General features: G+C 34.1%; 1 protein-coding gene across 3 annotated transcripts in view; it reads right to left on the bottom strand.

The window, feature by feature from the left end:
- Positions 1–13,351, bottom strand: part of CAMSAP2 (calmodulin regulated spectrin associated protein family member 2) — a 111,765-nt gene that overhangs the window by 27,963 nt on the left and 70,451 nt on the right. For all 3 annotated transcript variants that reach the window (XM_081823047.1, XM_031035788.2, XM_006740486.3), the window contains one exon: positions 11,146–11,229. In XM_081823047.1, the coding sequence (XP_081679173.1) occupies positions 11,146–11,229 (84 nt within the window). The remainder of the gene's footprint in view (positions 1–11,145; positions 11,230–13,351) is intronic.

The following is a 13,351-nucleotide window of genomic DNA, read 5'->3' as shown; positions in this document are numbered from 1 at the left end:
TTGATTATTAGGGATTTATGAGCAGCATGCTAAAACATTTTCCTGAAGATTACATCCTAAAAGATGTATCAGGTAAATCAACTTTTAATCTTGAAGTCATGTACAACTCCCATTTGAAGTTCATGAAAGTTGTCATCTTTTACACTTGACCTTATTATATGGTTTTATAAACTTGCTGTACGGAAACATTCCCTGTTCTTTCTACAAACTGAGAAATCTGGTATTTAAAAGGGGCATCGTATTTTCTACCTTCCAAAAACTATAGTGTATTTCTAAATTATATATTTATTTCTGAGGGTATAAAAGACTTAAGTGGTCTAACCACCCAGATTTAATCCTTAAAGAACAACCCTTCAGGTCAAATCAGAACCAAATATAGTTTAGGTACAATACTGGTGTGGCCACTGAGAGAAAATGTCACTTTTTTATCACACAAAAAGTGTACCCTACAACTCAGGAAATGATTCCTTAAAAGAGATTTAAAAATACAAGAATTTACATGTGCAATTCATATTTACTTTTCCTAAAGTTATTAAAACTAGTCAGAATCTCTATCCATGCATGTTTTTAACCTAGTTACTGACAGTCTGTAAATATCAATAGGACTAACAAAAGAATGCTTATGCTTTAAACTACTTTTAAAGCTTCTAATCCAAACTTTGGCTAGATTTTTTAATCTTTTTATTTTATATTATGATCAAATACCTTAAAATCCAATCTCAATGCAGTAACTAACAGAATTATATGAAATGACTATACCAGCAAGACATAAACGATACCATTCTACAATTCTGGAGAGCAAACTGAAGTAGCTGGGCAAACTTACTGGAACCAGTTTCCAAAACCATTTGGAAGGAGACTTCAGAGAAAGCAGCGGGGGAAAAAGGGAAAGCAAAAGGTAAAGGGAAAATTCATCAGAATGATTTTTAATTAACAAGTGACAGTAAAGCTTCTGAGAGTGGAGTTCCAAATTTATAGTTCTCATATTTTTAAATGTTAATTAATATTTTAAAATATATAGGCTCCTAATGATAAAGACTTCCACCTTCTCCCATCATCTCCTCTCCCAACACAACAATTCATTTTTCAGATACTCAGGATATCTGTGTACTCTGGCAGCAGAGAATTTTATTTCCAAGTTCTAGAATCACACATCATATTAAAAAGTAAATCTGTATCACAAAAGGGAAGTAGAAAGATTCCAGGGCTGGATTTGCAGTCATTATAATGCTTAGACATTAGTAAACCAAGTCTGATATGGCAGTTTCTTTCCAAAGAGAAAAGAAGACTATATCAGTAAGTGTATGAATAAAGCAAACAGCATTGTAGACTTGAACAAGATAATCATTTCTTTCAACTATATGAAGAATTTCTTTTAATTAATGGGATAGTGGCAATTCCTACTAAGATTTTTACAGTCTCTAAAGCATGTAGCTACTTATATAAAGAGAATATGTGTTATTAATTTTACTATCTAGAGGTATCCCAAAGAATATAATTTTACTTTAAAATGATGAATAAACTCATAATTTCAGTTAATATGAATAATTTGTGATTATCTTTGTATTTCCTAGCACAATCTCTAACAGCCCTGAATAAACATTTACTGAACAAAACCAAATTAAATGGGGTCTGAGTTAAAATTCATGTTCAACTTTTATGTAGAAAGTTTATTCTGCAGGGGTGCCTGGCTGGCTCAGTAGGTAGAGTGTGTAACTCCTGATCTTGGGGTTGTGAGTTCAAGACCCACGTTGGGTGTAGAGATTACTTAAAAATAAAATCTTTAAAAAAAAAAAAAAAAAGGTTTTCCTAAATAAAATTAACTATAAAAAAAGATTATTTGGAAAATAATATAAATAAGATATTTTCAAGAACTTCAAGAATCAGAAAAATGTCACCTCAAGAATCAGAAAAATACCAACTTTCCATAAAGAGATAACATGTCCAATAAGTTTTCTTTATTGCATCAGGAAGAATAACCTTAATAATTTTGTTGCATGTATTTTAATCTCTCATTTAACCAGAAGTTCTGGGCAGCTGCAGTTATGATAACCATAAAAAGTACAAGAACAGGAGCAAAGGAAGCCACTGAGAATGCATCAGGATCCCAATGTATAATAGAAATTTCAGAAACGGGGGTTTTCTTGATTTTGAGACTGGAAAAATTCATTATACACAAACTGATAACAAATTTATTGTGAACTATTAAAACAGGAGATATGCAAAGGAGTCTCTAATGGTTCTATATATCTGTATTTCTATATATCTTGTAAAATATTCAATAGGACTTTTCACTAATTCAGATGCTCTGGCCTTCCTCCCACCTCTCCACTGACCTAATTTAGTGATAGCAATCCTATTTGAGGAAAAAGGAAAACCATACAGATTGCCTAGCTGAAGGAAATAGGACTAAAAAAAGTAAATATACTAAAAGAACAAACACATATCTTTGCTATTCATGCTTATAACCTCATGCTTCCATAAGCTCAAATATATGCAAAAGCTCCTTGCTGAAGGATAACTGTATTTCTGAAGTTAACAGCAACTGCCCCCTCCTTTTAATTTTCTGCAACCTCAAATCCTGTTTTAAGATGTAACTATGAGACCAAAATGTTTTTAAAAGGGCACAGACAACTGGTGGAAAATTTTTTATTAAGTCCTTACTGATGACAAAGACCAACCTGGGCAGTTCAGATTTTCTGGAATAGTTCTAATTTCCAGCATTCCTTTCTACTGTCTTCTTCACACGTTTGGCTCACCCTAAATTTTGGTTGTTTTAGGTCTTGCCATTAATACTCCCCAAACAGTTCTATGTCTTCCTCTGGATATCCACAATCACTCTGGGATTTGGGATAATTCCTGAACTACTTCTGGGTGCTCTCAAGACACTTTGGGAGGATGCTGGTTTGACCTGGTCTTCACTGGAGACTTCATGAAATTGGAATTCTTTAAGGAGTTAATCGTAGTGTGACCTGTCATCTCATAACCCATTAGATTTAAGAATCTCTTTACTGCTATAGGTCCAAAAGTTGTGCTGAACTGCTGATAGGAATGTAGAATGGTACAAACCCCTTTGGAGAAGATTTTGGCACTAGCTACCAAAACTACATAGGCATTTACCGTCCAAATCTAGCAATCCAATTTCTATGGAATTTACCCTGAAAATCCAAGAATACAAAAGGACATTATTCTTTGTAGCATTATTTGTAATTGCAAGATACTGGAAATTACTTAAATGCCCATAGGAAAGTGGTTGAAGAAACTATGGTTCATACACACAACAGAGTACTATGCTGCTGCAAAAAAGAATGAGGAAGATATCTAGGGACTATGGGGAGTAATTTCCAGGATATACTGTCATTGAAAAACACAAATTGTGAAAGATTAAATATGTTTTGTTAAAGGAGAATAAACAAACATATATACATGTGCTTACTTCTATAAAAACAAGAACAAGAAGGATAAGCCAACTAGTTACCTATATGGGTTGGTGGGGAGTGAGGGATAGGAAAGAGGTAGAAGAGATAAGGGGAGAGACTGATACCTCTCTGAGTACAACTTTTGCATAGTTTTGACTTTTGGAATTATATTAATGTCTTACATATTCAAAAAATGAAATTATATCAACAAGGATGGAGCAAAAAAGCCCATAAAAACTAAATGAAAACAGAAACCAATAAAACCAAATACATTTCAAAGGAATAACAGAACTACAATGAAGCGGTGGTGGTGGTGGTGGGGACCCAAGTAATTTTAGAACACAGCATTTTGACCACATATTATCAATCTAAAGAAAAAGGAATTATACCATATCTATATGAGATGATAGATGTTAACTAAACTTACTGTGGTCATCATTTCACAGTATGTGTAAGTCAAATAATTATGTTGTGCACCTTAAACTTATACAGTGCTGCATGTCGATTAGATCTCAATAAAACTGGAAAACATATAAAAGCATTAAAAGGGTAAAACAAACCAAAAAAATTTAAAAAGAAAAAGGAATTGCAAACAAATCTTAAACTCCTTAGTAGGTTTCTTTTTCATATTGGTATACACATAGCAATTCTTTTTTTTTTTTTTTAAAGATTTTTATCTATTTGACAGAGAGAGACACAGCAAGAGAGGGAACACAAGCAGGGGGAACAGCAGAGGGCGAGGGAGAAGCAGGATCCTCACTGAGCAGGGAGCCCGATGTGGGGCTCAATCCCAGGACCCTGGGATCATGACCTGACCCGAAGGCAGACGCTTAACAACTGAGCCACCCAGGCGCCCTACACATAGCAATTCTGAAGCTATTTTATATGTATTGTAGAATTGGGCAAATAAGTACAGTTAACCCTTGAACAGTACAGGCCTGAACTGCGCAGGTCATTTACACATAGGGGTTGTGTTTTGTTGTTTTTTTTTTTTGATAAATACAGTACAGTCTTGGAAACATATTTTCTCTTATGATTTTCTTAATATCATTTTCTCTAACTTTACTGTAAGAATACAGTATACAGTACATATAACATACTAAATACATGTTAATTAACTATTTATGTTATTGGTAAGGTTTCCAGTCAATAGTAAGTTATTAGTAGTTAAGTTTCTGGGGAGTCAAAAGTTATAACCAGATTTCCAACTGCATGGGTGGTTGGCACTCCTAATCCCTGCATTGTTCAAGGGTCAACTGTAAATATCAATGTCCTCTCAAATTACTTATTATAAAAGTAAAAATAGGGGGCGCCTGGGTGGCTCAGTTGTTAAGTGTCTGCCTTCGGCTCAGGTCATGATCCCGGGGTCATGGGATCGAGCCCCGCATGGGGCTCCCTGCTCAGTGGGGAGCCTGCTTCTCCCTCTCACTCTGCCTCTGCCCGTCGCTCCCCCTGCTTGTACTCTCTCTCTGTCAAATAAAAAATAAAAAATCTTTAAAAAAAAAAAAGTAAAAATAATAACTATGAAGTTAAGAAACCAGACAATATCTTAACCAAGTGATCAAAATTAACATTACCTAGTAGGGGCAAATGGTATCACATGCCTCTGGATGTAATACTGTGAGAAGGACACAATTCCAGTCCAAAAAGCACAATCTTAATTTAATTGTAAGGAAATACCAGAAAAAAATAAATTGAGGGATGAAAATGACCTGTATTCTTTAAAAATGTCGAGGTCATGAACAAAAAAGAAAAGCTAAGGAACTATTCCAGTTTAAAGAAGACTAGAGATATGAAACTAAATATATTACATGATCTTGGATTGGATCTTATACTGAAAAAAATATTATAATGTACACTTGAGTACAACTGGGACAAGTGACAAAACTGAAATACAGGCTTTAAGACTGATCAAAGTATTATACTAACATTTAATCACCTGTACTTTGGTTATACAAACAAACAGCTTTGTTCTTAGGAAACATAAAGAGTTATGATGTATGCACCCTCTTTCGAATGTTTCAGAAACATTTACATACATACATGTTTGTGTGTGATGTATATATCTATGTATGTGTATATACACACATACACACACACACACAAAGTTAATGTGGCAAAATGTTAAATTGATGAATTTGGGTAAGGAGTATAAGGGCTCTTTTTCTATCTTGAAACTTTTTATAAGTCTAAAATACTTCAAAATAAATATTCTTAAAAAGCCATATTAAGTCTATACCAATCCAAATCTTTGTAGAGTCTGTGTCCAACTGCGTAAGATCTATAGAGCTGTTAAAGAAATCTAATTTTTACAGCCCTCTTAAGCAAAGATGAAAATCATAGTACTAGGACATCTAACTAATGTTTAAGTCTCTCCAGGGCAAGTCATCTTTATAAAATATTGCTTGGAAAAAGTCATGGTACCATCTCTGAATTTTAAAAATGTTTAAAATGCAAAGTTCCTCATACTAAAATGAGTTGATAACACAACAGGGGCATATTCTAGATTGGGAAGTTACTTTACCAGTAAGGGTGAGAAATGACAATGAAAGAGAAAAGGTATATTGGCAATAGGTATAAAGAAAGAAATGAATCAGCACTGACCACAAAAGCCCACATAAGAATAAACTGCAATTATAGAATAGAATCTTAGGGGTAGAATTCCTTAAAAATGATCTAATTTAGGCAGGTCAAGTCTTCACAATTATTTGAGTGAAATAATGGTAGGAAAAAGAAACCAGATAAATCTAAGAGTCAATGCAAATGATGTATCTGAAAATGATGTACTGTATTAGAACATTAAATGTTTCATATATATATATGAAACAGACAACTTAATCAATTACAAAATTTTAAGTTATAAATCAATGTTTCCCAAAGCATGCTCCAAATAACACTAATTCTACAGGATGTTAGTAGATGTCATTCACAAAAGAGGTCAAAGATTAAATACGTTTGAGAAACAGCTAGACAGGCTTCTTAACTGGCCTTCAATGTACTAAAATGGGCTGCAACATTTTTAAAGGGGCACAGACAAGGCAGCATTTCCCAAATGCACTTGACTTTAGAATCTTTCTTTAGGGGCACCTGGCTGGCTCAGTTGGTAGAGCATGCAACTCTTGATCTTGGGGTCGTGAGTTCAAGCCCCACACTGGGCACAGAGCTTACTTAAACAAACAAAACTGGATTCAATAAAAATTTTTAAAAAACTGATGTTATTAAAAAAAAGGATCTTTCAAATAGTATCTCAGGTACTGTTTGAAGAAATAGAATTTAAAACAAAAAGTTGGTCGTAGTTTTTAATTGCTAAGGAACTTTGGTAAAAATGGAAATTCGCATGGGCTGAGGTAATCAAGCAAAGATGTACAAGCATTCACCTACTGTCTCACTGGGAAAAGTGTAGCCTATTTTGAGACTATACCTTTAAATGAAAAGCAATTAGAGCTCAGTTAATATCTTTTCTCCAAAGGTAATTCCTTCAACCAATTCCCAACCCTCTGTAAAATATCTCACCAGTACTTCTATTTTAAAAGAGCCAAATGTTACATTGAATAGACATGTGTCTTTAATATTATGAGAAAGACTTTACTCTCTATATAGTTAGTACTGTAAATTTAAGAATACAAACCCATGAATTTGCAGCTATCTCAAAATCTATCCAAATGGTATACTTACTAATGCCCAAATATGTCTTTTACTTGTAACTTCATGTCTCCACTCATGTTATTCCCTATGACCTAGTGCCCTACTTTGCAAATACCATAAAACCTACTAAGGCCCCATTCAAGTCCCACATCTTCTAGAAAACATTCTTAGATATTTCACTCCCACAGTTATCATAAATCTACAAGTTATATATATATATATATAAGTTATATATAAATATATATTATATATAAATAATATATATAAATATATATATAAAAACCTACAAGTTATATATATATGAAAGTTCATAATAACCAACTACTTAATCTACTTAAACTACTTAATCTTTTCACTAACCTTTTGCTTTGAATCCCTTACTTTTACTAATATATTAAGAAAGGAAAATTTGAGAATCATTTTAGTCATAGAATTTAGAAGCCATTTAATTCAACTTTTACATTTTTACAGATAAAGAAAATGAGGCCCAGAGAGGTCAAGTGCCTTGGTAAAGGTCATGAAGCTAGTTAGTGGCAGAACTATTCTGACTTTAAGTCCATACTCATCTTACCATAGCACTTTGTACAAACTCCTTAAAAGAATGAATGCTGGACTCAATGTCATTGGCTATAAACTTTAGAGATCTTTTAAGTAGGGTTGTCAGGTTTAGCAAACAAAAATATGAGATGCTCATGCAACTTACACCAAAAATTTTTTGGTGTTCTCTGAAATTCACATTTAACTGGGCATCCTACTTTAGAATAAAAAGGAATATTAAAAGGAAAAAGAGCAACTTGAAAAAAGAAACCTGAGAAAACATTAGTAAACTGCTTAAACAAAACATTTTCCTAGGACATGGTACTACTTAAAATGCCTTTCTTAGGACACCAACCAATTCAACAATCAGAAATACATCATCAACAGAATGACATATCAGATAGAGGGCTAGTATCCAAAATCTATAAAGAACTTATCAAACTCAACACCCAAAATACAAATAATCCAATCAAGAAATGGGCAGAAGACATGAACAGACATTTCTCCAAAGACAACACATGAAAAAATGCTTAAAATCACTTGACATCAGGGAAAAAGAAATCAAAACCACAATGAGATACCACCTCACACCAGTCAGAATGGCTAAAATTAACAAGTCAGGAATCGACAGATGTTGGCGAGGATTCGGAGAAAGGGGAACCCTCTTACACTGTTGGTGGGAATGCAAGCTGGTGCAGCCACTCTGGAACAGTATGGAGGTTCCTCAAAACGTTGAAAATAGAGCTACCCTATGACCCAGCAATTGCACTACTGGGTATTTACCCCAAAGAGAATGTAGTGATCTGAAGGGGCACCTGCACCCCAATGTTTATAGCAGCAATGTCCACAATAGCCAAAGAATGGAAAGAGCCCAGATATCTATCAACAGATGAATGGATAAAAAAGATGTGGTATATATATACAATGGAATATTATGCAGCCATCAAAAATTGAAATCTTGCCATTTGCAACAACGTGGATGGAACTAGAGGGTATTATGCTAAGCGAAATAAGTCAATCAGAGAAAGACAATAATCATATGATCTCACTGATATGCGATTTAAGAAACAAGAAACAAGGCAGAGGATCATAGAGGAAGAGAGGAAAAAATGAAACAAGACGAAACCAGAGAGGGAGACAAACCATAAGAGACTCTTAACGTTAGGAAACAAATTGAGGGTTGCTGGAGAGGATGGGGTGGCTGAGTGATGGACATTGGGGAGCCTATGTGTTGTGGTGAGCGCTGGGTGTTTTGTAAGACTGATGAATCAGACCTGTACCCCTGAAACAAATAATACTTTGTATGTTAATTTTTAAAAAAAATGAATAGGAATAAACCTGCAGACTAAAAAAAAAAAAAAAAGAAAGAAAGAAATTCCCTGGACAATTATCAATTATGCAATACTTTTGGTAATGAGGAAATGTTAGCTCACTAAATTAAAGTCTGAAGTAAAAAAAAAAAAATACAGTACAAGTATCCCTCAACATATGCATACATTTTACCAAGAAGATGGTTATAAAAGGAAGTTTCATAAAATAGATTTTACTGGACATCTAAGTTGAGAATAGGTGGGCAAGGACAAAAGGTAAGAAATGTTATCATCCAAACCATGGGCTCTGTCTATAGCTGGATATATCAGAGACAACAAGGTTAGCATCTGGGTCACTAGGCCAGCAAGCCTGAGTAGGTGGGGAGCGTGGCAACTTCTTGCCAATTATATAGCAATAAAAAAGAACAAGTCATTCTACCTCTCATCCCTAAAAGGAGAAAAGGATCAAGAATTTTGCTTCTACGGGAATAAAAATCAAGAACGAAGTGATTAGATTTCCAGCCAAACCAACCAGTTCAAATGCCAAAAATCTCACTGTTAGGTAACAGAGATTTCTGTTTCTAGTTTACACTGTCACAGAGTGGTTCTTCATCATGCTGACACCTACACTTTGCAGTAAGACCATGTAAAACTAACACGGTCTATGTGAAATTTTCAGAAAGACTCTAACAATTGGAAAAAAAATTCATTTGAAAATAAAAATATGTATTCATCAAAATATTTAAAAATGAGTCACATTCATTTCTTCAATTACTCAATGACTCACTTAACAAATATTGGTTGTGAGGTTAATTTGTGCAATTGCATGAGACTAAGTGCTATTAAAACATCAAAGAGGTAATAATACAAGTAGTGTCCAGATTCCATACAGCTTTTCTTAAAGGTCATTTACACTGTTTGGAATACAAATGGCATTTTTTACTCCATAAAATTATGTTTATTGGGTCCTGTATCAGCAAATAAAATCCCCATTTAGTTCATGATGTGTATGCAATACTACAGAATTTAATCATTATATTTAATAAACAAGATTTCTATGAAAAAAGGCCATCAGTGTTATAATTTAGGATGGTACCATCTTAGCTTTTTCCTGATTAGAGCCAGGAGCAAAAGTGGGGGCAAAGGTTTCAACTCCTACGGATGAAAAAGAGAAAAGGAGAGAAGTTAACAGGAAGGACTGGGGGACGAAGGAGGGAAGAGACAGGGACAGAGGCTGGTGGAAGTCAGGGAAATGGAACATATGATCTGGGGTGACGGAAAAAAAAAAAAGATTCCCATTCTGATGTACCTAATTTAGGGGAAAGGATGTCAACAAAGTTAGGATGAAGAATCAAGTATGGACAGTATTTTCAGCAGCTAGTCAGTAAGCTAAATGAGGGAAATCATTGTGATCCCAAAATAACAAATTTAGACAAAATTTAAGGTGATCTCCCACAGAAGTTTTCTACTGAAGTTGATAATACACAAAATCCCTTTCCCTTTCCTTCCTTTTTTCTCTTTCTCTTCTTATAGAGGTATCAGTGACCAGGAGCATTAGACCATAATGAACAGAAAAACTGTGTAATAATAAAGAAACTTTAAATAATCCAACTGGAAAATTAAGATCTCTGAATACTTATAATTTCTTTCACCTCAATTCAAATGCTACAGAACATGTTTAAAGAGCTCTCACTATGATACATTTTAAAAAATGTGATACACTATAGAGCAGGAAATGTACTTCTGGTCTTAGTACATGACAAAAACACAAATTTTCAAAGAAGAAAAATCTAAAAGCCACAAGAATTTTTAAAGAATGAATCTGTATTTTCTTCTTTCTTCATAGAATAACCATGTATAACTTACAATTCCTGGAATATACTTTAAAGGCTGGTCTTACTATAAGTCATTGTAAGGCTGATACACTGAGAATGTTTTCTTGTTGTTTCACATATTTTACCAAAGGCAAAGCCATTGTTTTTGCCAAAAGTATTCCAGAAATTGAGTTCTAATCATTAACAGTTTTTCCTAAACACCTTCATCCAATTAACCTCCATTTTGTACTTCTACTTACTTGGCATTTATGACATGCTTTCTAGGACACAGTTAACACCACCAAAAAATAATTTAATGAATATATCTATTAATTAATATATGTATTTCCCAAACAATACATATATGTGAACATACACAGTCTATTCATAAAGGCACCTTTTTTTCTTTGAAATATATACCTTTTGACCTCCTGGAGCTTCAACTGTGTGATGTTCTTTCAATTTCTGTTCTTGTTCCATAATGTCTTTCAAATGTTCATTTACCTTAAAATATAAAAACACTAATTTGAATTTATATTCAAATATGACAATAAAATAACATGAACCATAAAATGTCTGTTGTCAGATCTCTGATATCAAATATCAGCACCACTCAAATGAGAAAATTTCATTTTCCCAACCAGAAAAAAGGTATTTTACAGGTGTTTTATTTGATATTCTAAAACTAATTTATTAAAATTTTGTTGAATACCTACTATATGTCAGGAGCTAGTTAGAGTTCTAGAGAAAAAAGGTACTCAATAATTTCCAATTTTAATGCTTAGGAAACAAACTTTTTTAATTTTTTTTTTTTTGAAGATTTTATTTATTTATTCGAGAGAGAGTGAGAATAAGCAGTGGGGAGGGGCAGAGAGAGAGAGAGAGAGAAGCAGACTCCCTGCTGAGCAGGAAGTCCGACTCAGGGTTCGATCCCAGGACCCTGAGATCATGACCTGCTCTGAAGGCAGACACTTAACCAACTGAGCCACGCAGGCGCCCCAATGAACTTTTTTTTTAAAGATCTTATTTATTTATTTGAGAGAGAGAGAGAATGCAAGAGAGCACAAGTAGGGTGAGCAGCACAGGGAGAGGGAGAAGCAAGATCCCCACTGAGCAGGGAGCCCAATGTGGGGCTTGATCCCAGGAGCCTGAGATCATGACGTGAGCTGAAGGCAAATGCTTAACCAACTGAGCCACCCAGGCACCCCAACAAACTTTTTTTTAATAAAAATTTTATTATCTCTTTTAGGACTAGTAAATGGAAATTATTTGCCTTAAAAGTAGTGTTTTCATTATCAATAGAAAACACTTCAGGGTTTTTTTTTAATGGCATGAAGCATTTATTTTATTTTACTATTATTTCAATTCCAGTATAGCTAACATACAATGCTATATTAGATTCAGGTGTACAATACAGTGATTCAACAATTCTGTGTATGACTCTGTGCTCATCAAGGTAAGTGTACTCTTCATCCCCTTCACCTATTTCAACCATCCCCCCAACCCTTCTCCCCTCTGATAATCATCTGTTTTTTCTCTATAGTTAAGAGTCTGTTTTTTGGTTTCTGTCCTTTTTTTCCTTTGTTTATTCTGTTTCTTAAATTCCACATATGAGTGAAATCTTATGGTATTTGTCTTTCTCGGACTTATTTCACTTAGATTATACTCTCTAGATCTACCCATGTTGTTGCAAAGGGCAAGATTCCCTTCTTTTTTAATGGCTAAGTATTATTCCTGTGTGTGTGTGTGTGTGTACACACACACACCACATAATAGAAAACACTTTGAATCAAGTTCTTAATCTGTGATTTCACAGACATGTCCCTGAATCATGAGAGGGTTTTACTGCGGTCATAAGGCCACAGCTAAAATAGATGAAAAAATTTTCCCTAGAACTTTCTTGGGAGAAGGTCTAATTTATCTCCTATTAGATTATTCAAACATCCATAATCCAAAAAGGTTAAGAAACAGTCTATGTAATACATAAAATCTCTCTTAAGAACAGTTTAAACAATTCTGGATTTTGAGCTAATGATTTTAAGGTCACTCTAGTAATGAAAAATAAATGTTCAGCTTGTTTAATTATGGCACTCTGATTAATGCCATTATCAACTACCATAACTCTAAATTAAACCCATAATTTTCTGAACTCTTCTATTACCTAAAATTCAGTTCAGTGGCTAAAAACAAATGGAGACTTTTAACTTACGATAAATTTTTTAAAAAGATTTTACTTATTTATTCATAAGAGACAGAGGCAGAGGCAGAGCGAGAAGCAGGCTCCCTGCTGAGTGGGGAGCGCGATGCAGGGGCTCAATCCCAAGACCCTGGGATCATGACCTGAGCCGAAGGCAAGCCACCCAGGCAACCAATTTATGATAAACTTAACTAACAATAATCAATAACAGTCTTCTCTATTCATGATATTTCTAAGGGGTTATAAGGGATTTAATCAACAGATTTATTTTGGTATGTGAATCTGCAGCACTCTAAGATTTCCTAGTTAATCTCTTAGATCGTCAATTTGGTTGTATAAAATACTCTACGAGAAAGCAGCATTAGAAAAGACCTGGGTCTGAATCAAAACCTGCACTTACAAGCTATGACCTTAATAATTTCTTGATGC

This window comes from Leptonychotes weddellii, chromosome 6 (assembly GCF_054177405.1).
Source record: "Leptonychotes weddellii isolate Sample4059 chromosome 6, ASM5417740v2, whole genome shotgun sequence".
Classification (NCBI taxonomy): domain Eukaryota; kingdom Metazoa; phylum Chordata; class Mammalia; order Carnivora; family Phocidae; genus Leptonychotes; species Leptonychotes weddellii.
This window is presented reverse-complemented; position numbering and strand designations above follow the sequence as displayed.